Source organism: Nyctibius grandis, chromosome 4, assembly GCF_013368605.1.
Source record: "Nyctibius grandis isolate bNycGra1 chromosome 4, bNycGra1.pri, whole genome shotgun sequence".
In the NCBI taxonomy this organism is placed as follows: Eukaryota; Metazoa; Chordata; class Aves; order Nyctibiiformes; family Nyctibiidae; genus Nyctibius; species Nyctibius grandis.
The window spans coordinates 48,365,949-48,393,079 of record NC_090661.1 but is presented as its reverse complement, the minus strand read 5'-3'; the positions used below and the strand labels follow the sequence as shown (position 1 = coordinate 48,393,079).

General features: G+C 46.5%; 1 protein-coding gene across 4 annotated transcripts in view; it reads right to left on the bottom strand.

Moving 5' to 3' along the window:
- The window catches only part of ADCK1 (aarF domain containing kinase 1), an 86,606-nt gene that overhangs the window by 32,543 nt on the left and 26,932 nt on the right, over positions 1–27,131 (bottom strand). For 3 of the 4 annotated variants that reach the window (XM_068398659.1, XM_068398662.1, XM_068398660.1), the window contains one exon: positions 20,624–20,827. The exons of the other annotated variant lie outside the window; for it this stretch is intronic. In XM_068398659.1, the coding sequence (XP_068254760.1) occupies positions 20,624–20,827 (204 nt within the window). The remainder of the gene's footprint in view (positions 1–20,623; positions 20,828–27,131) is intronic. 4 annotated transcript variants of the gene reach the window in all.

The window sequence follows — 27,131 nt, the reverse complement described above, 5'->3', positions numbered from 1 at the left end:
TACAGGATCTACCTACTTAAGACACTTATTAGTATGTATTTGTGCTGAGGTTGCACCTAGAGACCTTCATTAAGCCCAGAGTGCCATTGTATGAGGTGAACAGTCACTGTGGGCCCTGCACAAACTCACTCTTTCCAGGAGTCCCCAGTTGTCACCTACAGGCCTCCTCCCGTGCTGAAGTGCCTACCCAAAGCACACACCACTCTGCCCAACGTCTGTCGCGCGCACCGGCTGATGCCCCAATGCTGAGCATCAGAATGCCTCGGTATTTTTTGTGAATCCTGTCCTTACACGCTTAGGAAGTTACTGGCAGTCAATTGGATTTAAGCTCCCAAATCCTGAGTCCTTTCTGAAAGTATTACCTAACACGACCTGCCCAGCATGTTCTGAGAAGTCTTTGATAGAGCTGGGATTTAACGCAGATATCCCAAGTTCCAGCCTGATGTCTTAATCTCCAAACCAGAAACGTTAAATGTGCATGTCTTGCTAGCTAATTTCTTTTGAAATATACTGCCTCTTAATCCCAACCTTTTTATATCCATGTGCTGCAGCAAATAATCCAATATTACTGCCTGGTTTCAACCTGCCCACACCACAAAGAGGTATGTTCCCTTCCCTCTCCAGAAAGCCTTCTAATAAGGTACCCTGGAGCAGGAGCCTAACTTATGGAGCCCCTTCCTGGCCCAGCACTACATAACATCATCCCAAGTGGGATGTGGTGGCTCTGCCATAGTGACTACAGCAGATGAATGGTGGCCATGTGTCAGCAGTCTGTTCAGGACAAATTTAGGGTGCAGTGGGATGCAGGATCACTAGCAGAAGGTGTCTCAACAGCCCAGCCCTGTTTAGCTGGCAGGCTGAACCCCTTCCGGTATGGTGCTCCAGACCAGCCAGAATGAGGCCACTATGAAGTCTAAGTAAGAATATTTTGCATTACAAGTGCTATCCATGAGGTTTTCAGCAGAGTCCAGGATAGTTTTGAAAATTCTGGTTTTCCACAACCACTTACAAAGAACCTTTCCTCAGCTCTGCCAGAGCTGAATCAGTTCAGTACAGGTAGTGTCAGTGAGGAGATTTTCAAATGCTCAGCATTTCCCAGGGGAAGAGAATCCTTCACCAAAGCATTTCAAAACTGCCTTCAAATATTTCCCAGCACTTCAAAGGACTCTTCAGCCTGGAAAGAGAGACAATGGGGAGCGAATGTCACAGAGCTCTATAAAATCACTTCTGTCACAGAGAATGGGATTGGGAATGCTTGTTCATTCCACAGAAGAACTCAGGAGCAGCAAATTGTCGATTAGCACACAAGATTACCAGATGGCAGGATTAAAACAAGCAAAAAGAAGTATTTTTTCCCTACACCAATTAAGCTGTGGAACTCATTGCCACAGGATGTTATGAATACCAGAAGTCCAGGTGGGTAGATAAGTCAATGAAGAAAATCCATCACAAGTTATTAAACACCAAGATACAATCTCCGGCCCAGGAAATCTCTAACCTTCAGACTACTGGAAGCGGGAAGATCATACCAGGTAAAGCTTAACTGTAGGCCTGCCATGCTTGTATAGCCTTTGTCTCTTAGCTAACACTGGCTACATTTGGAGGCAGAATGGTGGGCTTCAGCTTTTGGTCTGATCTGTACAGTCATCCTTACGTTCTTCAGAAGCTCCTTCCACCAGACTGACCAGTCTCAATGACAGCAGGATGGACAATGAAGGAATTGTTTCACCTGCTGCTAGTCTTGGATTCAGTTGCTGTTTGACAGACTAGAAAGTTACTGATACACCCTGTAAGTTTCTGAGAGTACAAAGGGTATGGGGGAACCACAGCTGGAAGTGGCCCAGTCTCCAGGGTAAACCCTGAGCTCTGATAACAGTACATCTTCATGAAATGTGTGTCATGTAGCTTTCAGACAATAAAGTTGCTTCTGTTACCAAAAGTACAGTAAATATGCCAGAACTGAGTGTAAATGTGCCCATGTCAGGGAATTCTGCCAGAGTCTTGACACATCTGGGGAACATGCAGCAGGAGCTGAGACCATCTCAGACAGAGGCCACCTCCAGACACTTCACTGTGCTCCACAGCTTCACCAATCATAGCCACTCAAAGTAACTCGCAAAAAAAGGGTCCCAACAGGGACGACACTATTCTCTTTACTAAAAAGCAAGGCAAACTGAAACATTCAAAACCTCAACCACAACTTCACAGCAGATCTCCTCTTCTGATCACAGCATACTGTAATTGCTCCCGAGTCTTGCATTTTGTATTTGGAGACAGCAATTTATGAGATGTCCTCCTATTTCAGAAGGGGCTGACTAGGCAACACAGGATTAACTTGAACTTCTTGCCTCCAGGATGCTCACCACAGGCCATGATACAACAGAGCTCCATTAACCACAGTACTGTGTCGCAATGGCCAGGAGCAGCTCACAGTCTCCTAGCATTCTGATGCCATGCAGCAGCACAGGAAGACACACATGAGGAAGCTGGTATAAATCCATTCAAGACAAAGGGAATCATACAACTAGGGGAGAGGTCCATGATGGAAGCTGACAGTAAGAAAGTGATTCAGGTAGGTAAAGTTTGTAAATCTCCTTGTGCTGTGATTCTCCAAGCTGGAATTATCTTGATGAGGTGACTCGATTAATCTGGTTTTCCCATTCCTGATAGAGACAGCACTGAATAGTCTCCTTTTAATCATGGCTCCATGGATGGCAATTTGCTAAGGTGAGCTCAGTCTGCAGGAGCTTTCTGAGATTTACGCAGGGATCATGCTGTCTCCAGCCTCCCAGCTGAGACAACACAGGGCACTGTAATAATGGGATTCATGAGCTTGCTGGAAAACAGACCCACACAATACCACTCTGGGAAGAGAGTAGGTTTCCTAGGGAAGTTTTGGGGGCTGCAGCTGCCTTCTTAACACTGCCTAGTACAATGTCCCCTCTATTCCATGTGGCAGAACAGCTGAAGAGTACTCAGTTCTATGACTGATACAGCATTTCTAAGGCTTGTGGCTCCCAGAACTTTTGGAATTCACTTTATTGACACTAGCACCCTACTGCCCTCAAAAGTCTGAATGCTTTTCCTGGACTAGGTTTAAGGGATGTGAACCTCATCCCAGGCTGGTCATCTTTTCAGGAATATACACGTAACTGTCCATGGCACCAAGGACTCACTGATCCCTGTGAGTCTGCAAGACCAGAGCTCTAGGCATGAGAAAATGTTACCTTGGAGTAGAGCGATCTACTTCCCAGACAGCAAATGAGGGGTTTTTCCACTGTTCCAGCCTTTCTATCCCCTCTACGAAAACAAAATGTCACAGTGTTGCTCTGAGAATTATTAAGACAGCAAAAACTGAAAGACTAGATTTATTGCAGCAGACAGTGGATTATGAAGAATAATTCATCAAACGTCAGAACAAACAGCCCACAATTTATAGGCGGCTTTGTTGAGTCAGTGAAATCTGATTGGACTTCTCCCCACCTAATGAATGCCAAGCCTAATTGATGGTTCCTAAATGCATCTGTCAAGAACATGTATTTATTAACTCAATATTTTTAATAATATTGTAGATTTATACAGAATAGTGGTTTTCTTCTGAATGGATTCCCTGGTGTTCATATTACATATACATGTAAGTGTGCACGTATATACAGGTATACACTGCATCCAAATGAATCCAGGTAAAAGGTATAGGTGTATTCTGATGCACTGAAACTATTACATATGGCTTATTACACAAAATCCCTGCACCTTTCAGTGCACAGGATGGCAAAGCAATGTGGTCCATTTCAAGGGGAGACATGCGTTAAGGTGCCTGTCTAGAATTTGGAAGAGCTGAACTCTAACATTGGCTTTCACTGATACCTGTGTGATGCTGGGCCACACCATGCCACAGAGCTCATGCATGGATGAGAAGAATTAGGGCTGCCCAGTCAGCTATAAATCTGCCCTTATCTAATTTCTGAGGACCAAATTTGTAACTTCAATATCTTTTTAAAAACCTACTTGTATAATACATATACAGCAGTTATTACAGCCACAGACACATAACTTCATCTGCCAATGGTATACGTTTGCTCCTAGCATGCCGATCACTGCTAACTTGGTTGACCACTGCTAACTTGGTTAATCGCTGCTAACGTTGCACTGAAATAGCACAAAACCAGGGCGGTCCATCAAGCATCAGCCTTTCTTTTGGGAAAGGGCTGTGAGCCAGCTGGGGTTCGAACTTCATCTTTTCCTGTTATTTCTACCTGGTACCACTTTGGTACTCTGCAGCCTACTACCATCTATACCACTGAGAATCTTCTCTGGGATCCTACCAACAGCATTTCCCAGTCACAAAGCCATGAATGTTACAGAAAATGAACTCTGCTAAAGGAAAAGTCCTTGATCCCGTCATCCGGAGACCAAAGTTGGCTCACTCCTTCACTGCCTGATACCTAGGATCCTGGCTATTCCCTGTTCTGCTCACCTACCATCCTCTTTGTGTAGTCTCTTCTGGCTAGAAAAGCAGTGGAAAAGCCTACATGAAGCCACCCTTGCTTTCATCTCATCCATCCACTGAGCTGTACTGAGCAACAGTATCAGTCTACTTGTGATAGTACCTTTAATTGTTACAGAGTCATACTTTGAGGCAAAGTGCCTTTTATTCCATCTCTGACGACTTCTGCTTAATAGTCTGTGCTCAGACACACACATGGTAGCTTCATTTATTTTCCTGAGTAAAATCAGATCCTTAAGACAAGGCAGAACTGTCTGAGAATATCACTCATCCTGGATCGAAACCAATCTCAGTGGTGACAGCTACAACAGGCAGTAACAGCAAGGAGCAGACAGAGCTGATGTATATCTGCTGAGACCCTACTTGTGAGGTGGACCTCATCTTCCATCTCTCTGAAAGGTGAGCCACTTACCCATGGCTCCCACAAACAAACAATATTCAGTCCAACAAAAGCAAGGATTGTCATGGCCAGACTGGAACCTAACTGGCTCCAGAACAGCCTTCTGACTGGCACAAGGAGATAAATGGTTTTCATCAATTAAGCTACTGGGTGTCCTACTACCTTCCAGAGACACAGGATGCTAAGATTAAGAGACTAGCTCAGCACTCTGAGAGTCAATGCTTTCAACAGTTGGGAGTTCTACAGGTTTTCCACTAGTATCACCACAGCCTCATCCATGATTAGCTTCATTCAGCTGTTCTTTGTCCAGGTGTTGGTTTCACAAGGCACTCTGAAAGCAGAGAGACTGCACATCACACTTCCGACATAAGGCAGATACCAAGCTAGATAGTAGGAAAGCAGAGTCCAGGCATTACCTGCAGGGCTAGCACAACATCTTCAGTAGCGCAAGCACATGCAACAAACCAGAGAGAGGAAACGGTAAAGCTGGAATGTCTCACTTCCCTATAGAGTAGCTGGAAGAACCTTGCACCACTGAAATCAATTATTTCCTCAGGATCCCCCTGCGTGGTAACAAAGTACCAGTCCCTCTAACCCTGATGCGGCCATTGGGAAAATGCTCATTTCCTGTTTCCAGATGCAGTTAATCAGCACAATGACCTGGCTTGTTCAGCATCCCACTTCTTTCCACCTCAAAATAAACATCTTGTGCAGCTAGTCACCTTCCCACTATCCTAAACCACTTCCACAACCCAGTCTGTCTGTGACCAGCCTCCAACAGCAGCCAGTATTTCCTGATCCAGAGAGTCAAGCCAGAGTCCACCAGCAACTATCCTTGTGCAGAGAGAGAAGGTGGGAAACGATAACCCCTCAAAGTGCACACTAAATAGTGTCACTGTGCACTCTATTTTGCATGATATAAGCATCTTATAGTCTATGCAAAACCCACAGAGCAAAGTAGAATAAAGCTGAGGGATGTGTACAGAATCACAGAATCACAGAATGTTAGGGATTGGAAGGGACCTCGAAAGATCATCTAGTCCAATCCCCCTGCCGGAGCAGGATTACCTAGACCATATCACACAGGAACGCGTCCAGGTGGGTTTTGAATGTCTCCAGAGAAGGAGACTCCACAACCTCTCTGGGCAGCCTGTTCCAGTGTTCGGTCACCCTCACCGTAAAGAAGTTTTTCCTCACACATACATATTCCTGTTCACTTCCTTCCATTCCATCATGTTGAAAAAGAAAGTAGTGACTTGTGAGCTACTTATTCCCTCCAATAGTGCAGGCTACAGGGCAGATGTTCCAACCTGCCCCATGTTCCCCACCCTCTCCTTGCACATACAAATGCTTCCCTTTATCTTAATTTGCTCTTTCATCTTGAGCTGTCTCCCGTTTGGACAACGCTCATTAAATCCACTCTTTTCTCTTTGTCTTTTTGGAGAAGTATTACTTCACCTGCATCTCTCCTGTCTGTGAGGATGGAGCCACACTTGTTAATTGTTCAGACAGAGTGGAATCACAGTCCTTCAAGAGCACACAACTTCTCCGCTCCCAGCCATTTTTTTGTTTTAATTGAAAGCACTCTCTCTCTTTCTTTCTTCTTCTCTCCTTGCTAATAAAGGAGGTTGGTCTGGAAGTGTGGTCTGGATGATCACATAGTGAGGTGGATTGTGAACTGGCTGAAGGAAAGAAGCCGAGAGTGGTGGTCAATGGGACAGAGTCCAGTTGGAGGCCTGTATCTAGTGGAGTCCCTCAAGGGTTGGTACTGGGACCAGTTCTATTCAATATATTCATTAATGACTTGGATGAGGGAATAGAGTGCACTGTCAGCAAGTTCGCTGATGACACCAAACTGGGAGGAGTGGCTGACACACCAGAAGGCTGTGCTGCCATTCAGAGAGACCTAGACAGGCTGGAGAGTTGGGCGGGGAGAAATTTAATGAAATATAACAAGGGCAAGTGTAGAGTCCTGCATCTGGGCAAGAACAACCCCATGTACCAGTACAAGTTGGGGGCAGACCTGTTGGAGAGCAGGGTAGGGGACAGGGACCTGGGGGTCCTAGTGGACAGCAGGATGACCATGAGTCAGCAGTGTGCCCTTGTGGCCAAGAAGGCCAATGGCATCCTGGGGTGTATTAGAAGGGGAGTGGTTAGCAGGTCAAGAGAGGTTCTCCTCCCCCTCTACTCTGCCCTGGTGAGGCCGCATCTGGAATATTGTGTCCAGTTCTGGGCCCCTCAGTTCAAGAAGGACAGGGAACTGCTAGAGAGAGTCCAGTGCAGAGCCACGAAGATGATTAAGGGAGTAGAACATCTCCCTTATGAGGAGAGGCTGAGGGAGCTGGGTCTCTTTAGCTTGGAGGAGACTGAGGGGTGACCTCATTAATGTTTATAAATATGTAAAGGGCAAGTGTCACGAGGATGGAGCCAGGCTCTTCTCAGTGACATTCATTGACAGGACAAGAGGCAACGGGTGCAAGCTGGAACACAGGAGGTTCCATATAAATATGAGGAAAAACTTTACAGTGAGGGTAACTGAACACTGGAACAGGCTGCCCAGAGAGGTTGTGGAGTCTCCTTCTCTGGAGACATTCAAAACCCACCTGGACGCATTCCTGTGTGACATGATCTAGGAAATCCTGCTCTAGCAGGGGGATTGGACTAGATGACCTTTCGAGGTCCCTTCCAATCCCTAACATTCTGTGATTCTGTGATTCTCATTTGTTATACCAGTGTGCAGCAAAAGCAAGGCAGAAGACAACTCTCTGCTGCCAATAAACTTCCTTCTGCATCCCATCTGCCCAAAGGGACTCTTATTCCATGGTTCAGGAGAGGCAGTAGTGGCCCCTTCCTACTGAGGTTTGAATCTAGTACTGGACATTGAGTACTAATGCTCACAAGTGATAGGTGACAACAATCCAACTGTTCTCCCTCTGTCCCCCCCAAAGTTCCCATTTCTCTTGAGCCACACGCATAGTAAGACATGTGGGGGTCCCCAACATACTTAGAACCCCTTGATCAAATTCCTGCTGACATATTCCCAAATAACATATCACCCCTACAGATGCCAGCAGCATGCTGCAAAGACAGCAGATTCGGAAAGAATCATCAAATCATAGAACAGACCAGGTTGGAAGGGACCTCAAAAGATCATCTGGTCCAACTTTTCATGGGAAAGGGAGCCTAGATGAGATTATCACATCTTGAAAACCTCCAGTGATGGGGACTCTACCATGTCCCTGGGGAGGTTGTTCCTGTGATTGATAGTTCTCAACGAAAAAAAAATCTTTCTTATATCAAGATGAAACCTCTCCTGAAAAGCCACAGAGAAGAAGAAATGCCACAGAGACAGGGCCAGTAGGCACATTAAGCAAAAAGGTAAGACTTAAGAAAGTACCCAGAAGCAAATGAATTTCCAAGACCATTTTGACTCCAGGCATAAACACATCCCTGCCATGCACTGGCTGAAACCGGAGTAGGAAAGGCTCAACAGACCCACAACAAACAGGCTCCACGTTAGTTACAGCCAGGCAGAGGGAGGCTCTGCGGACAACTGCAGAGATGCCCCAAGGGCCCTGTCAGCAGTAAGCCTGCACAACAGCAGCATTCCTGTGAGAAATAACCAACTGCCAAAGCCTGAGGATATATAGGGACCTTCGGGAACACACATCACCTGTGCCTCATCGCAAATGCCTCTGATTCAGCTTTGAAAGCCTGGGGGTTTTGAGAAGTGTATGAGGGAAGGGGTAGTGGAGGAGAAATGTCTACGGGCAGGTTTACGTGACTATAGAGAGAGAGCGGTGAGGGGATGTCTGGGGGTATATGTTTGGAAGAGGTGGGCTACAAGCAAAGCTGTGCCAGGGCTTGCACACCGAGTTAAGGAGGAGGCATGGGGCAGTGCATTTATGTGGCAGGCAAAGTCCTCCATCCACAGAGAGGTAAGTGAAGAAGAGAGTCAGAACAGATGTTTGTGCATGTGTGCAGAGGGAGTGGAGGGCTGGGTTGCAGGGTACATATCTGGCAGGACAGCACTGCACATATGTGAGTATATGCTGCACTGACAGACCCTTCTACTCCAGCTCCTACTACACAGAGAGAGGCATACTCCCATGAGTACTATGTGGAATGCTTTTATGTGTCTCCTCAGAAAGAGATGAGGGAAAAGTGTTTCTAGGCCTGGGACAAAGAGCGAGAACAACAGAAGCAGCATTGCACAATCCAGCAGCCTGTCACCAGGGTGGACAGAGGCACAGTACAATGAAAACATGCAGAGGGCAAAGCCCAGTCCCAGCCAGATTCTGCCCAGCTACGTGTCTTCTTCAAGCTTTGGTCATAATTACATTGATGCAAGCATGATAAAGTGTTATTGAAGCACAGCATTGCCCCAGAGTAATAGGATAGGGAAGTAGGAGTGAGGATCTGAGGTGGACATGGAAGTACATGTAGCCTGGCAGATGTGGGAAGCTCTGCCTGAATTGAATTCACATCAAGAAAGGGATATAATGAAGTCACTACATTAGAAGAAAGATGCTAAAAACGTAGTCAAGCCCTGCTGAAGATGTAAAGCTCATAAGTTACGGTGCTGAGTGTGCCCTGATGGGATACTGAAACACTGGCACACCTGGCAGGCCAGTCAATGCAAGAAGCACAGCTGTACAGCAGTCCACACCACAGAGAACAAGGTGCAGGGACTAAAGAGAAGTCAAGGTAGAATAACTTACAAAGAGATCTGGATGGGACCCTAGAGTTTGTATCCTTTGCAGCCTACTCTCAGAAAAATGTAAAGAGAGCCAGAAAAGTCGTTCAAGAGAGACAACTGCACAGCAAATTAAATCCACAACCAACTCTGCCAATGGCATCGCTGGCACCATGCTGGGGAAGGGGTTCCATGCATCCCCTAATGACCAGTCATACAAACCCTGGAGCCCAGAGCTCTCTGCACTGATCCAGAGAGGAAAGTCCTATGCTAAGCCAGCCACATCATCTCCTGCTTCCTTCTTGTCAGTCTCTTATCTGAGTATCAGTCTCTTCTTTCTTCTCCTGCCTATATTTCCCCTACTTTTCATCTGCTCTGATCCATCTGCTCCTTCTACAGTTTATTTATTATCTGTCTCTTCCTCCTCTTCCTCCCATGTTTTTTCCCTTGCCCCCAGATCTTCTTGTTGGGCTGCCAGGTCCCTGGTTCAGTGGTGTAACTCAGCTGATTTACTCTCCTTAAAGCAGTGTCTGCTCTCATGTAAATCACTCTCCAAACCCGGCCTGTGAAATGGGCTTGTTCACTAAACTCTATGAATAGGAAAGTAGGCACAGCTGGCCTATTCATAATCAACATAAAAAACAGATTAGCACTTTACAGATTAAACATTATCATTTCAACAGTTAACATAAATCAACTACACTTACAGGCCTAACATTGCTGCTGTCACTGCAGGGTGACAAGCATTGCAAAGGGAAGGGCTCCCAGTCCAGGGTGCAATGGGAAACAATTCGTTTGTCTTCCACCTTGAACATAAGTTCTCCTTTGGCACCCCCAGGGTGTACTGCTAGAGGTTGTTACAAGGAGAAAAGTGGTCTAAGGAAATAAAGGTAGGGGGTTCATTCTGATTAATTCACATGCATTTCCAGCAATCCAGCAACCTGCTATTCTAGAGCCAGAATCCAATTGCCCTACTTCCCTCCCTAGGGCTGATGCAGCTCAAAAACAGATGGAGCAACCAAGTCAGTCTTTGGAATAGGAGCAGAACAGGGAGCCTCTAAACCCTGACTGGTATCTATCTCTGTTTCCTGTAGTTCAAAATCATTGGGCTCCTGTTGATGAGGTAAAGCAGTTTGGTGGATTCTATATAATGTAAGTAGGGGCACCCATCTCAAAAACCACCTCATCATATCCTGGGGAGCCACCTCACCAAAGAAGGGCCAAGGATCGAGATCCACTCCAGACATGCCCTGTGGAGAACAAAACCAGAAGAGAGTAGCCCAGAGCCTGCTACTGGTCAGGCTGCACCTCCTCCTTCATCAGGTACAGGACACTGAGTCACTGGAGATGCTCAACCCAGCACACTGTCATCAGTCTGCTATGGTTGTGTAGTCAACGGAGAGATAAGGCCCACAGAACCAGTACAGTCCATACCCTTCCCTTCCTCCCTGCTCACTCACTGAGAAGCACCCATTGTCTCAAATGTTCAGTTTGGAGCAGCCAACCAGTAATTCCTGAGCTGGTCCTGATGATTGCAAGGGATTGGCAAAGGCCTTTGACAGGATATCCCATTAAGAACCAGCCTCACAGCTCTTTCAAACAAAAAGAAAAAAAATAAAATATTATGAAGAGGTTAAGATTATGATCCAAAGGACAAAAGACAGCCTGGGACAGAAGGCATGGGCTTAGAGGTTTTCTTGGCAGCCAGGGCAAAGACACTAGCAGTTCACAAAGGACAAGGCAGCAAAAGTTACATGGAGAGACTTCTTTAGTATAACGCCTCTTAACAAGCCCTGGTAATTTTAATTGCTCTAGCCTCCTTCTAGCCTTTCTTGATAAATGGGAATAACAGCTAATAGACCTGAACCAATTAGTTACATCCAATAAGGTGTTTGGCAAAATTAGCTTTGTTCTCCACTCGCAACTGATACCACTTCATTTTTATTCATCATCTGAAATGAGCCAACTAATATATATTTTCTACTAATCATTTGAAATTTGGAAGAGTTCATGCTGCACAGCCTCTTCCAAGAACTTGCCAATTTGAGATAGAGTGGTTATGTGAGCTTTGTAAGGGAGAAACGCATGGGTTTGCTTCAGCTGAGCTCTCCTGGCACAAGCAATCGGTCATGTGAGTTTATTGCTTCAGTTGTCACACACAGCTTCACAAGTTTGGCTCTGAACCATGCATCCTGTAAAACCAAAGCACTGCAAAGCTCACAGAAAATAAGTGCAAAATGTGCTCAATGTTCACAAACATAATTTGATTTCCAAAGGGAACATGAGAAAACTTCCTCTCTCTCAGGCTGGCCTGCCTACTAGGGACTGACACACTTCGCTCACTAATGGTGGTAAGACCTTTGAGACCCCTTAGATCCCAATTTTTGCTTCAATTCTCAAAACACAAAAGCATGTTGAGTGTGAGGCTCCCCATGAGGAGAATTTCCAATGTTCTCACACATAGCAGCTTTCTCACAGGGAGGAAAACCTGCAGGCAGGGTTGAAGTGCTTTCTATAGCTCATCATCCTTCCATGGGATCAGGACCTGTGTCTCAAACAGATCCCAGAAGTGCCATAAAACAGAGCTTATTAGATCACTGTACCTCTTAAAAATTTATTAAAATGCTATGTGTCTATTCTCTGTGTTAGGCAAATGCAGATATGTCAAGGTCAGGCCCTATAACTATTTCATCTTATGTCATTTGTTTCATCTACAAATAACCTATTGCCAAAAGTCACCAGACTCACTGCATCATGTTTTCATGTCCCCAATGGGTCAAGAGCCAAGTAACTGGGCAGACATAAAATCCTGAAAGAAAACAGGAGATGCTAACCAGGCAGAATCAAGTAGGATATTAAAAGATCAGTGGGCAGGCAGATGACAGCATTCCCTGCTCCCTCAGAGAAAAATCAGGCAAACCCAGCCTGTGTCTAGATCAGAGCAACAAGTAAGAATATTTCCGAGTGCATCAGCAGCAGGCTTTGAAACAGCAGCCAGTCCCTCCACGGGGCAGCTCAGTGTTTCTGCCCCTGCCCAGATCCTGCTGTGTCATAAATGCATAGAGATTGCTGAGCAAATGAGACACACACCATGTTTGAAAAAAGAAAGTCTCCATATGCAAGAAGGCCACATAAGGACTATCAATCGCAGTTACAGACAGCGATTTCCAGTGGTTGTTTGGAACTGGAAGGGTTACCCATGTGCTGAGAGGTGGTTTCTGCCAGTGGCTAGAGCACTGCTATGCAGCACATCCACCACCTCTGCAGGATGTGGACACTGAACACAGCCCCACACAGCTGTGGTGTGTACTGCCAGCCAAGATTTATTTGCATCAGAGCAACATTTCAGGTGTCATCAAAACTCTGAGAAAATCATACTGAAGAGCGCTTACCATCTGCACACAAGATACTGTGAGCCAACAAATTCTGTGCAGGTTAGTCATACACTAACACCCATGCACCAAAAGAATTTGTAAATTAAAGAAAAAAAATGTCACTAAGCATGCAGATCAGAACTACTCCTTACCAGGCCATTCTCTATTGCATTTTCTGATCTCAAATCTTTCGCTTCCTTGCAGAAGGTCCTCCAAAAAATCCTTCAGAAAATCTACTGTCCAACCTCCTGTATTGTAAATCTTAGTAACTTGAAGGAAGCCAAAGGAGATTATCCTCTAATCTACCCACAAAACCTCCCCTCTCCTAGGCAATGGGGCTTAGAGCACCCAGGAAGAGGCTGCCATGAGCAGGACTCAGCCAGATCCTCTCCCAGGAGCTGTGAGCGAAGAAAAAACCCACAGAAGGAGGAAGTATCCTGTCCCAAAGCTCCCCCAGCAATAAGGACATCAGGTTGTCCTCTGTGTGACACTAAGAGTCAGTAACACTGGAGCTTGCAAATGGAGCAAGCAGGGACACAAGGAACAAAGCAAGGCAGACCACCTTGAGCCACATAAAGTTCCCTGTTTGCTTTCCCTGGCTGCCCTTAGCAGTGCAGCAGTGATTCTGGGCAGCTACTACCTGCACGAGGGCTCAGGGTAGAGGCAGCCACACTGAGATCCGCCAGCGACCAGGACCTCTCACCAGAGACAGTGCAGGGAGAGCATGGCAGAGGCTGCAGCAGCAGCGGGACCTGCACAGGCAGCCGCTCCTGCCTTTCAGTTGAGTAATGCGGGACCATTTGTTCTGGGTGACATTAATACTATTCGCCATCCATCTCAGACTCTTTAAATTACCTTTTTATGGCCAAAATCCTTTTCATAATTGATAAAAATCTCTTTTTTATATCCCGAGTTATTGAAAAAAAATGTGAAGTTTTTTTATTCCTCATTACAGTTTTAATACAAATGTGTTTTTTATTGACGGCTGCTTGGAAGCCCTGACGGGCCTACTGAGAGAGGCTCAGAGGTGTGGGAGAAGGGTCAGATCTTCCCATCCCACTTCCCAGCCCCTCACACTGTCAGAATAATGGCCACCACAGCCCAGCCTGCACTCTGGTGGCTAATGGAAGGTGGGTAATGTCATGCAGAAAAAGGAGATTTCCTGTGATGGACATAACACCCATAGCAGGCAGAAGAAGCTCTTGCTGACCTAAATCTAGTTTCCCCGTGGCTGTTAGCGATGTACGCAAGGGCTGACTTCACACAGCACCCTGGCACAGCGTTGCTGGAGCAGTATTCAGCAGAGCCATTCAGCATCAGTTCCACAGCCCCAAGCAACCATGAGAGCAACCATGCACTGACCGTGCCACACATCGGTGCTTTTGGGCAGAACACTTGACCACAAGGCTGTGCAACACCAGAGGAAGCAGGCACATGTCCTGGCATCCTGGATGGGTCAGACAACACTGCCAGCCTGGGAAGAGGCTTCCTGGGCCATAACAGGATCTGCAGCATCGTGACCTGAAGACCTTGTGATCTAGCAGGGTAAATGAACCTTCTCTAGGGCAACATATGGAGCCAGCTACAGAAAGTGGCTCATATTCCCCTGGGAACAACTTGGATGCTGTAGGACGTGCAGTGTAATACCCAACAGTCTATTGAAGGCCTAGCTGCTCTCCCACAGGGCTGAGCATTGCTTCAATAGTTCTTCAAATCAGAAGTAAGCACATGTCTCACCAGAGATTAAAATGCTAATTAACAGTTCCAGAAGGAAGGGAATCAGTCCGTCCTTCTCCCTTTCACTGGCACAGCAAAGACTGCCATGCTGTACCAAGAGTGCATACAGTAAAAAGAGGAGTCTCTTCTATTCCCTCTGTCTCTTCTCAGACTCCAACAGTTTGAGAGCAGGGAAGTCTCTTGCTGTGGGGATTAGCACCTTGCTGCAGTCTCATTCTAAATCTTTCCACGGCAGGGTCACATGGGGATACGATTTTTGTCCCTCCCTGTCAAATGGCCATGTGGCATTGCTGCACATCATTGCAGTGACCATGCTCCCAGGTGTATATGGGTATATTTCAACAGTGGATGAATAAAGCTCGTGTACCCAACCTAGAAAACGCTTTGTGAACCTTGGGAGCAATTTAAGATATGGGGACAAAGGGCAGGATTCTTCTTAGCCACAGTTTTGCTGCAGGGACAACAACTTCTCAGATGAGGAGTATCTGTTTCTTACCGCACAGCATTGGTGCCATGACAGGTAAAAGGGTAGGAATCCAAGGAGAGCAAAGCCCTTTAAGAGAAGGCTGGGTCCCCCAAGCACCACTCTCTGTAAAAATGCATCCTGCTTCACAAACCACAGCACAGGAGGTTCCTCTACCACACGTGTTTTGCTTATAAATCACAGTCAACTTGCTGACGTATCCTGCCCTGCTCAATCAGCGAGCTCCATTATTGCATGGCTGCAGGAGGCTTCTTGCAAATGGCAAAATAGTCCTTGAACAACAGGTAAAAGCTGCAATTAACTGTGGATGAAAAGGATGGTCTGTTTGGACATGCTGTCTAATCAAGCAATTAGAAACTACTTCCCAATACCTTTACTCCCACAAAGCAGAGCTGGACTGACATCCTTCCAAATTACTGTCTTTCCATCAATTTAAGCCCTTTATATGATTTGGCTTCAGCAGAGACAAGCCTCGACCTCTGGGCTCTCCCCAGACCTTTCTCCCAGCTTTGAACAAAGCAAGAACTGGAAGCAACACATTCAGTCACTGGTGTGTTTTTCCCTACGGAGCCTGTTTTGCCCCTCAGCCTTCATGGCGTGCAGCAAACTCACCAGCAATAGTATAAGTGTGTGTGCAGATGTGGATACTTGGGGTCCAAGCAGAGAGCTGGTCAGGATTTCTTGGGATCCCTCACTTAATAGCATCTGAGACTGCTCAGCTTCAGCAATTTCTACTCATCTCTGCAACAGCTTCAACAACTGTTGGCAAGAGGCCAGAGACATAAGGATAAGTCAAGGGGCAAGGAGGAAAGAGAGACCCTCACTCCCACAGCACACGAGGCCGGCCCTGTGCCCTACACCAGCCCCTCGCCCCCCCAGGCAAAGACGCAGCCTGGACACAGAGCACCTGGGCAGCCACGCAGCACAGGTGCCCCACCAGCATGGGAAAGACCCTACCTGAGACCATGCTGGCCTCACGGGGATGCTAACTTTTTCCATGCCCAAACTCCCAAGCGCACAACCTCAGACCAGACGCAGGAGCAGGGACTAGAGGACCAGCCTGATGGGAACCTGCCAGAAAGGAGCACAGGTGGAGGAAATGGGATATTTCTGAAGGGACAGTGGTGACAGATGGGTGGGGAGGGAATGTCTCCCACCAAGAAAAATTACCTCCAATATGAGTAAAAGGCTGGGTAGAGTATTGAGTACACAAACACACAGAGGGGGAGAATAAGGAGTCTGGGAAAAGGTCAGAATGTTGATTAAAAAATGCCAGTGAGTGAGGATGGGCTGGAAGCTGATGAGCAAGGGGCTCTGGGAAGTGACATCTTGCTGTACACAGGAGAGGGATTACAGTGGTGCTGAGTGGGTAGAGCTATGCTGTGGCCTACTGGGATGTGCAAATCAGAGGGTGACTGCAAACCAGCAGGTATTTTAGCACTAGAAAGAGGTAAAAAGTGTGTTGGCATAGATAGGAGTACACAGTGAAGTCAGGAGATGTGACAGTATCTAAACTCATTATCATTGCACAGCATCAGAGAAGTGAGACCCACAGAGCCATAGTAGGGACCGCACTGGACAGTACTGGAGCCAGACAACAGAAAGACACCAAGGATATTTGGAAAAGAAGGGCTGTAAAAGCTGCCAAGTCATTCTGCAGCCACTCAGTCCTATGACGAGGGATGCTCTGGAATGGCCTTGATCAGATGTACTTTTGAAAGGGGAGAGTTTCACAACAGTCCAATCAGTCTTCACAACAAGCGATAAGCTCCTCTGAGCACCTTGTCCATGGAAATCACACAAAGAAAGACCTACAGGAAGCCTTTCTGACAGACACCAAAGGGCTGTCAGGTGGAACTCGCTTGGCCACACTCAGAGATGCCCTGGTCTCTGCACCTCTGCTCTGGGACCAAACTGGCATCACCTCCCCGGTACCCCTATATCCCACAGTCACAAGCCAGTCTCTTCCAATAGGCCTGCCAGATGGAGGAGATGCCCCTAATCCCAGTACTGGCAAAACACTTCTTCTATCATTTCTGGTTTCTAAGCACAACTTTGCGCTTTTAAGGTCCAGCCATTCCAAAAGATCCATCTTCCAGAGCCTCTCATCAGTCTTTCTCCCTAAATTTCTAGTGTCCAAATTTCACCAGAAGCTGCCTTGCTCTGCTCTGCATGTACCTTGTTGCTGAGCTGAACCAGCTATCTTTCCCTGTGTCATTAACAGCCCTGCAGAGAAAATGACACTTGTGGGGTAGGGAACATACACTTTTTTGCATTCATTTTCCACGCCTGACACCTTTTCACTTTCAGAACCTTGTTCAAGCAGGGAAGATGAGAACAGAGGTAGGAGAGACTCTTTCATTCATAACCCGTCACCCATTCTTATGCACACAGCTTTTCCCAACTGATCCAAGGAATCCATCCAGAACAAGCCCTACCTGTGGTATCTCCGCTGTCTCCCCAAAAGACTCTCACTCTATGGTCTTGCTGGTGAGAGTTTCCAGGAGTCATTGTACAGATTTCTTTGTGCAGCCTCTCCCACTGCTACAACTCATATTGATCTGAGAATTCCACCCCCACCTCAACCTCTTGCACACAACACTCAAGAGAATGATCACCTCCTACCATCACTTAACCAAGTGATGGCTGAGATTAGAAAGCCAGTATCTGCTTGCTACTGATTATTTTTATCCCAATGACCCCTGAGAGGTACACAGAGTCACCCTAGACTTAAAACAGGGTTTGATAGGGCAACCCACTAGTCAGCAAGTATAATGCTTCTCCTTGTGTGCCACATTAGCACACATGCCATTTGCCTTTAAATCAGTCCATTAGCTCACGTAGCAGAGCAACGTGCTGCAGCTCCCAGTTTGCAGCCATGATGCTGGCCTAGAATGGGAGTTCCCCCATCAGCAGGGTGTCACACAAGTCTGCATGGTGACAACAGAGCCATGTTGAACTGCTGTAAACCCACCTCACAAGCCCTCTGCCTTTGCTCAGAGATCAGTCTCATCGGCATGCTCTCCATTTACACCAGTTTTCCCACAAAACCACTCCATTTGTCAAACATCCAAGCCTCTGATAAGAATCTCAGGAGTAGGTCACATCAGAAGACGGACTATTTCTAATTGACTGAAGATATAATGCTTCTATATGCGAAACTGGCTTTTTTTGATCTTCATGCCCTTTTGCAAGTTCCTGCCTAATTTGTCAGCTTGTCACATTTCTCCCTAGGTATCTCTATATTTCCAGTTGCTATTTCCACCATTTGTTCTGCACTGATCCAAACTGTATGTAGTCACTTCTTGCCTACACCTGAGATTCATCCGAGAAGCCTGCTCTTGCACCTGATGGAGGAACTGGAAGTCTTACCACTGAATTTGAGAGCAGCAGGGTTAGGCCTAAGCCCCCTGGGAAGGTTCCCTCACTGTCATTTTCTCTTCTATTTGAATTTATTTGTAAATTCCCAGGTGTGACGCTGGCCCCAAGTAGGAAGGTTTCAGGATCCCCCTTTGCACTCCTCTCTGCACTGACACTCCACCTTGCCCTTCTGCCATCTATATTTCAGCTAAGTGTATTGTATTTAAAATGTACTGAGGATGTAGCTACACTGGAATTAAATTTGTTCCTGAAGTAACCCTACTAAATCATCTGGGCTCCAGCAAAGACAACTTTGGTGCATTAGGTTCCCCAAATCCTTTTTGCTTTTAAATACCTTGATTTGGTACCTTGTAACTAAAGAAAATGGGCATTTACCTCTGCTTTTAATGCTGCCCAGTTTCACCAGGTCTTTTATTTTTATACGTGTCATTCTCTTAATTTCTCTCTTTTATCATTGCTCTCTTTCTGTCATTAGCACTTCCTCTCTATCCCCTTCTTCCCATTTCTACCTTTTTTTTTCTCTCTCTCTCTGTCTCTTTAAAATTAAGTATTGCCCAGCACTGCTCATGTGGGTGAAGTGAACGCTAAGAGGGAAGGCTGCTGTGGAGACTGGATTCAAGCTGCCTCGCTGGAAATCAATGAGACATGGACGGCTCATCTATCTCCCAAAAAGCTGAAAGAAACCAGAGCGTATCAGTGGCAGCTGAACACGCTCTTGAGAGAAGAGGGCCCAGCTCTGAGCACCTGGGTCAGCCTGAGAGACGCCACACAAACTGAGCCAGGGCTGTGGTCATTTAATGGGGGCTAACCTCGGGGTGGCTTTCTGTGGCTTCTGCGGAGGGGAGACAGCCGGATGGAGGCCCATGGAGCAGCAGGGGTCTGCAGGGAGCAGCCAGCCTGCCCTGCTCCACCTATCCACTGAGCTATGAAACACAGCTGGTACCAGCCATGCTACAAGAATGCAGCACTGAGAGAGGGAGCATCTTGCAGGTCAGGGGCTGGCATTAACCCTGCCATTAAACTGCAAGGAAATATTAGTTGTCATTCCTGACTAGACAATACCTAGGCCCTAAAAATACACACAGGCAGACCCACCCCATCCAAATCTGCCCATAATATACTCACTAGGTGCAAATACTTCACTTAAGCCATCATGTTACCCCCATACCTCCTCACCACACAGTCACACATCCCAGAACACGCAAAACACGTCCACACTGCTTCCATTCTTCAGCCTTATGTCTTCCTCTGTCTCACACGCACCTTCTCTTCCATTGCCTTTGCACACTATTGCTTCCTGCCTCCCTCTCACCATGTCAGTTGGAGTGTGAGGGGCTGGAGTGTGAGGGGACATCTTTTTGTAAAGGGCAAGACGCAAAGTAGCAAAACGCCCTCTCTAAGTACTGTCGTTACTTTTCTTATATCTAATGATCACAGGCACCCACATCTGATCTCAGTGCTGTGAGCTGCTGAGGGTTAATGGTGACACAAACTCCTGGGCTACTGTATTACCTAATTACAAGCACCAAAAGTGATTTATGCTATTATTTTCTTTGAGGGTTAATTAGGGGCTCAAGAAAGTAAAAGGCTGTCAGTGCTAGCTGGAATTGGTCTAGCGCAGCCAGGGGAGAGCAGTCGTCCCTCACAGAGCCCTGCTAATATATCTTTGTCCTGAACTTCAATGTTTCCAGCACCCACCCTTCAGTATGGCAGACGGCCCTCCATCCTGACCTCCAGCAACCCCGTTAGTCTTGGCATAAGCTCTGGGGTATGCTGCTCTGCTGAGCCCTGTCATTTCCGCCTGGCAGCCCTCACACCCTTAATCCTCTGTTATCTTCGCCTGTCTTAAGCTTACCAATAATGCCCATCAAGGGATAGGGAAAATTTGCACGGCATTCTCCCAGGGGCAAGGAGGAGATATCTTCCCTCGGTATCTCCTGCAACTGAGAAACACCAGGGACCTCCTTGCTCCTCTTTTCCTTCCTCTAGCTGCCCAGGGCTTGCTGAGGCCTGAGAAGCCAACACAGGCTATGGCTGCCCCTACCTCTTTGCCCAGATCCTCACGGATGACTTGCTCAATCTCCTGCCTGGTGCTCTGTGGGGCCTGGCTGTGCAGCACTTTGAGGGTGCGGGTGTACTCCTCAGGCAGCAGGTAGTCAAGCGCTCCCAGGTGCTGTCCCACCTTGATGAAGGTGCCTCGGTTGGCACAGCACAGTTCCCGGAGGCGCTCAGCAGAGCGCAGGTGCACCTGCGGAGAGATCAGAACATCAGCCAAGCCCTTTTGCTGTCTGTTACATGCACATGCCCATGTATGTACCTTTTATTTGTTCAGTATTTAAACGGACCAGGGATTTCCTTTCTTGATTTGGGGTATCATCATCTAATGTGCCAGCTAAGTATTAGGACTCTGGCTTGACTTAAGAGGGGCTGAACCAGGACAAGATGCTCCAGAGTATAAGGGGCTTCGATACTTGTTTGTACAGGCACCATGATCAGTGACAGTACATTAGTTTTTTGGCTCTGTCCAGGGCCACATCCTTGCACAGAATAAGATGTCTAGCCACAGGGCAGCATTGGTTTGTCACTGTGATCCACCACTACGATGCACAGTTTGGGAACCCCTTGTCAAAAGACCTAAGTCAGGACCACAACCACGTATGTTAGACTCTTAGTGTGAGTGCAATGAATTACAGTGAGAAGAAAACCACAGATACCATCCCAGAAACTTCCAGGAACTTGGAAGAAGAGTCTGTTAAAAATCAAGACTACAGATGTCTATTTGGCAGTGAGGAGGACAGTATGTGGTTAGTCCTTCATCCTCCTCAGCTCACTGATACACCATAAGGGGAAATTACATCCCTCCAGTCCAGCCAGGTCTTGGTCTTACTGCTTACACTGCCAAAGTCTGCAGTGACAGTGGTTTTAGAAACTAAAATTAGAAGACTTGCCAGCTTTGCTCACATTGGTCAAAATGCAGCCAACAAATGACAAAACCCATCACCAACAACTTGCCTGGTCTGGATTTCAACTCCTGAGGTTCATTCCGCCTCTCAAGAACAGACCAGCCACCACATCCTTCAGTGACAATGATTTATTCTGCCTTTATTACTCTCACTAGAAAAGCCTCCTGCCAAGGACACAGTGATACTCAATATTCTTTAATAAACTTCAGATAAGTTTATCCTGATACATCAATAAAATCTAAGCAAATCAATGACAAAAAGTAACTTTGCACCCATCTCCTGTTAATGCCTGACACCTGTCTGCATGGAGGCTCCCAATTCCTCTGGTTTCTGTGTCAGAAATCACAGAAGGTCAAATCCCGTGTCTGCACACCTCATCTGCCCAAGATCCTGTGGTGAGGGACTCCACCAAAAGCCTCAAAGTAAGTGGCCGAAAGGAACACCACCACAAACACACATGAATACCACACACCCCCACACATCCACCCCATTTGCCGGCTATCTTTGCCCTCTGCAAAGCAGTGCTGTGTCACATCACAGGACAGGGCGAGTGTCTCATGTTTGGGAACGCGTCAGGGGACAGACTGGGTACTGAGCTGCAAGTGCACGGAACAGGCCTAGGGGAGTGTGAGGAGAAAGCCTAATGTGCAAGTCTCACACTCAGCGTGTGAGACTTGACAGCCTGATACACACACACACTTTCCTAGTCGGGTGCACATGGGCAAGCATAACTCGCGACAGGACCGTGAGCTTCCCCCAGCATATTGCCTGCTCAAAAGCACTCGCAAATACATAGGCAGAAAATAACATCCCCAAGCATGCCTGAAGTCTCCTACATTATTGTGCTGCATTTTACACACCAGCTTTAAAGCTCCTGCTGTAACGCGCAAGCCGCTGCCCTGGCTGTTTCCCTGCTCTCCTTTCCCGTGTGCAGCAGGGGCAAAAGCAGGCCAAAAGGAGACAAGGAAAGGAAGCTGTGAAAGAGGATGAGAGAGCAAGAAAAGCTGTGAGGGAGTAATGGGATGAAAGAGAAAGGCAGCGGGAGGGAGGGAGCCAGAGCAGCTGGGTAGTTTGTCACAGCACCAGGAGTGCAGCCCATTACAGGGAAACAGCTTTTATGCAGCTCTGATAATCACCCTCTGCCCTCTGCCTCCAGCCACGGAGTAAACCCCCTGCCAGCAGCAAAGGGAAGGGGGAGCAGTGGCCAGCTGACCCCTTTGAGGCATCAAGCAGCCACAGCCCAGGGCACAGGCAGGAAACAGTGGCAAGGTTCCTTGCAGATGTGCTCCAAAAACCCCAGCACTGAGCACAAGCCAGCACAGGGCCCTGCAACCTCCCACAGGTACAGCAGGAGCCCATCAAATGACTCCAGGCTGCGGCATGGCTCAGGGCAGAGCGGCAGCACCGCTGGGGCTGTAGTGCGGTGCTGGGTGTGAGGCTGGGCAGCCAGCTGGGGGTAGAGGTGCTGGCTCCAATGCACCTACCCACCCCACACGAATCACCAAGGGAGATGGAAAAAACAGGATGAAAACCTCATGTAGCTGAAAATGCAACTGGTTGTAGACACACTTGGATGCAGGGTGTATCTTCATGTCAGTCACTGCTGAGAAGGAGGCAGAAATAGCCCCTCTCCCCTGTAGCACAAGGAGAGAGGAGATTTTGGCCCTCCCAAACTTATCCACCCTGTAGAGAACCTGGTTGGCCTCATGGATACAGCAGTCCAGGCCAAGAGAGACAACAGCATCCTTACAGAGGGCTCCAGGAACAAAACAGAACAAAACCCCCATGCACAGCATCCTCCACCATGCTCTCACAACTGGTTTGGCTAAAACTCCTCAGAGACAGCTGCCCTTGGCTGGTTGTCCGGACCAGGGAATGCCAGCTCCTGCCCCTGCTAGAGAGACAGAAGATAATCACGCAGCTTATCTCAGCAGAAGGAAATCCATCTGTAGGCCTACATTTTACAAAACTCCAGTCTTCGTTAGAGGCAGAAGTACAGTGAGAATGAAGCAGGACTGTGAATGTAGCTTCCAAGGTCTCTTTTCTTATCAACCAGGTCAGGATTTTTAGCAGAAAAATGTTCATAACGCTATCTATTAATTGCCTGGATCTCCCCAGGCCACGCCGTGGTCCAGACGCAGCACTTGTTTCTCTGACAGGTGACTTTCTCCTAATCTTAGGCAAAGTAAGAGTGCCACATTCCTACTACTGTGTCCGATACTGCTGACTCATGTTTCTGTCCTACCTTGAAGAAACTGAAGGGTAAATGGAAACCCCCAGAATGGCTCAGAGCTTTTCTCCAAGAATGATATTGCTCTTTTTTGCACAAGCAATATCTTGAAGACTTTTCTTATCAGGGAATAGAGCTGGGAACAACAGCTAGTTAGACAGGGAGCTGCTTGTGTGCATCATTTCTAGGAGCACACTGCAGAGAAAGGAAGCATTTCATGTACCAAGATTTAGCAAGAATAAGCCTCCCTCAGGAAGCACTTCAGATCACAAATGCTGTCTGAGCGTGTATATGGTTCTTCCCTCAGTCTACATGGGCATTTCTTTCTGTCTCAACCCCCTTCACCAAATTTCAGCAGGACAAATTCTCCATTGGCCCACAGCATGGCTATCAATCAGACCCATGTGGTTTATCTAAACCCTGGGTAGACTGGGATTGATAATTAAAATTGTTCCATATGGGCCATAATGGAAGTAATAACTGTCAGGTACAGAGAGGGGATGAAGCACATACTCAGCAAGCAGAGCTGCACAGGGACATTTTTTAATTTACCCTTGATGTACAAGCCGATCTGGCTTCTCAAGTAATTTTGATGCTTTTGAAGTAGCCTTTACTTGCAGAGACCTTGGCAAAGAACTGCTCTTCAGAGCATCAGACATGAAAGATGTCACAAATCGGCAGATGCTAATCTGGTCTTAAAAGAATTAATTTGGCAGAAAATAGATACCAAAGTTAAAATACACTGGTGAATACTTGAGTATCTGGTATCTGGTGACAGACCTGGTAACAAAAGGGCTCAGAAAGACCACTAAAGACAGAAAGGTAAGTGGTGGAAGCCACTTCTCACATGAAAAATCCTTCAGAAAAGTCATTCCAGCCCTCAAGGGCATACTCATAGCTGGCAAAAAGTGAAATGAGGATTAGGAATGCAGATAGAAAATTTGAAATGCAATTAGTCAAAGATATAACAAACAAGTAACCAGAAATTCCTGGTGATGAGTGCTGCCTCCAGGAACGCTGCAAACACAGACATTTCACAAAGGATGTCAGGCTGGATTCTGCCCAGAGGACAGGGCTAGAAGAGCTGCTCCTCCACCTCCATACTGGAGAGCACTCTTGTACAGGTGAGCAGGAACAGCTCCATGCCATGTGGTGCCCGCTTGCACCCCACCTACTCCCAGCCTGAGCAAGGGAAAGGAGGCACCTTCTCCTGCTGCTGAGGAGGAGCCTGCTCATCACCGCTCACAATGGAGGTACACTCTCCAAGACAGTATTTCAAGATAGATGTCTCCAGAAAATACCTTGAAAGCTTCAATCATATAAAAACTACAGATTAATTCACTAAGTAGCTGAGATGCTAATAATCATAATGAAAAGGGGATTGTACATGAAACTGTTGGCTTCCAGAGGACTGATGGGGAAAAAATGTTGCCCTGTTTTTAAGAAAAATCCAGAGTAATCTGGTAAATTATAGTCCTGCAAGCTTTGGTTCTGTATCAACTGAGGCTGAGACAATAAATATAGAGTACTAAAAATCACCTAGCTAAATGTGGTATGACTGAAAAAAGCCCACGGGGATTTTGAGAGGAAAAAAATCATTCTTTACCAGTCCACTAAAATACTCTGAGCATGTTAATGCAATGGTCAATATAAGAGAAAAGGGAGATATTTATTGGGACTTTCAAGTGGCTTTCAATAAATTCCCTCAAGAAGAGTGAAAAGAAAAATGAGTAACTATTGGAGAAGATGCAAGAACATCACTTGCCCATTTTATCCCATTCCCAACTTAGAATTCCCTCTCCACAACACCAAGCTCAGCACTGGAGACAGCAGTGGGGGACTCTCTACTTAGGACAAGGCTGCAACATTTAGTGATGTTTTTACCACACCTTCATCTCAACCTGCTCTGAGATCTTTTAGATGAGGTAATACTGCAGAAGCCCTGTCTACATTAGCACCTGCAATGTTGTCACGTCCACCAAGGCTGAACTAGCACTGCAAACACGGAGAAATGTGATGAAAAGGGAAACAGGTATAGGTAGCACCCACACAGCAGAAGAGGTTCTCTACTATAAATTGGTTGACCCACATCACTGTCAAAAACTAACAGCAGAGTGTCCCATTATACCCATTCTTACATCAAGGTTTAGTTTCCCTGATAGTGATCTGGCAAAGGAGAGGACGGTGCAGTGACAAGAATTCCATGAGATGCAACAGAAATTATTCACCAGTCCCAAAAAATAAGCCCGGCCAAGTCCCGACCAAAGACAGGTGAACAATCAATAGACTGGCAGATCACCCTCAGTATAGATGGCTGCAAGGTTACACATACTGGAAGGTGCAATTTATCCTGCTCACACATACTGATGGGCTCTAAATTAACTGTAACTACACAAAATTTGCATCACATTGTTGTGGACAGTTCAGTGAAGGCACCTGCTCAATGCACAGTGGGGGTCAGGAAAACCCAAACAAGCTGTTTGACTGTGTTAAGAAAGGAAAAGAGAAAAACATTAAAAATATCAAAATGCCATTGTATAAATTGCAAGCACAACCTCACCTTGAATTCTGGACATCCCATCACAGAAGGAGGTACAGAAGAAAAAGAATAGGACAGAGAAGGACAGGGAAAAATGATCATGGACTTGAAAAAAGTCTATAAAAAAAAAGAGATCTGAAATGTTAGGGGACTGTTTAGATTAGAGAGAGTTGAAGCATAAAAGAGAAGAGTTATATGAAATAATAAAAAGAAAATCTCCCATTCCTATTTCCAGCTCTCACAAAACAGCAAATAATAGGCCATTCCACAAAGCAACAACCTTTTTAAAGTTTTTTTTACATCCCATTTTGCACAGTACAGCATTAACCAGTGGCACTCACTGTCAGAGGATAGAGAAGCCAAGGTCTTAATGGAATTCAGAAAAGCTTTAGACATTTATGATAAAACAACCATACCTGATTTTATATGGAGCTTTTCATCTCTAAAAGTGCTTTTACAAAGCTCTTTACAAAACTCAGGTTTGCTATCCCTCATTTTACAGACTCATAAGAACATTACATGTAATAAAACGTCTAAAGGGCTTTAAACGCTCTTGCTCAAGGCAACAAGACAAAAATTACCCTATTGATCGGACACAGTGAGAGACAGAATGCAAACAGGGTGCACTGATGCTCCCAGCACCATTAAAATCTTTAAAGAACTAATTTGGTGTATCCAGCTCCCACATTCCAGTTAAATCGGTTACCCCTTCTGCTGGCATTCAACCTGCTTCCAAGGATCTTCCATATTTACTAAATTACCTGTCATTGCAAGGACTCGGGACATTGGTGATAGACTCTTGCTTTCTTCCTGTGGCACA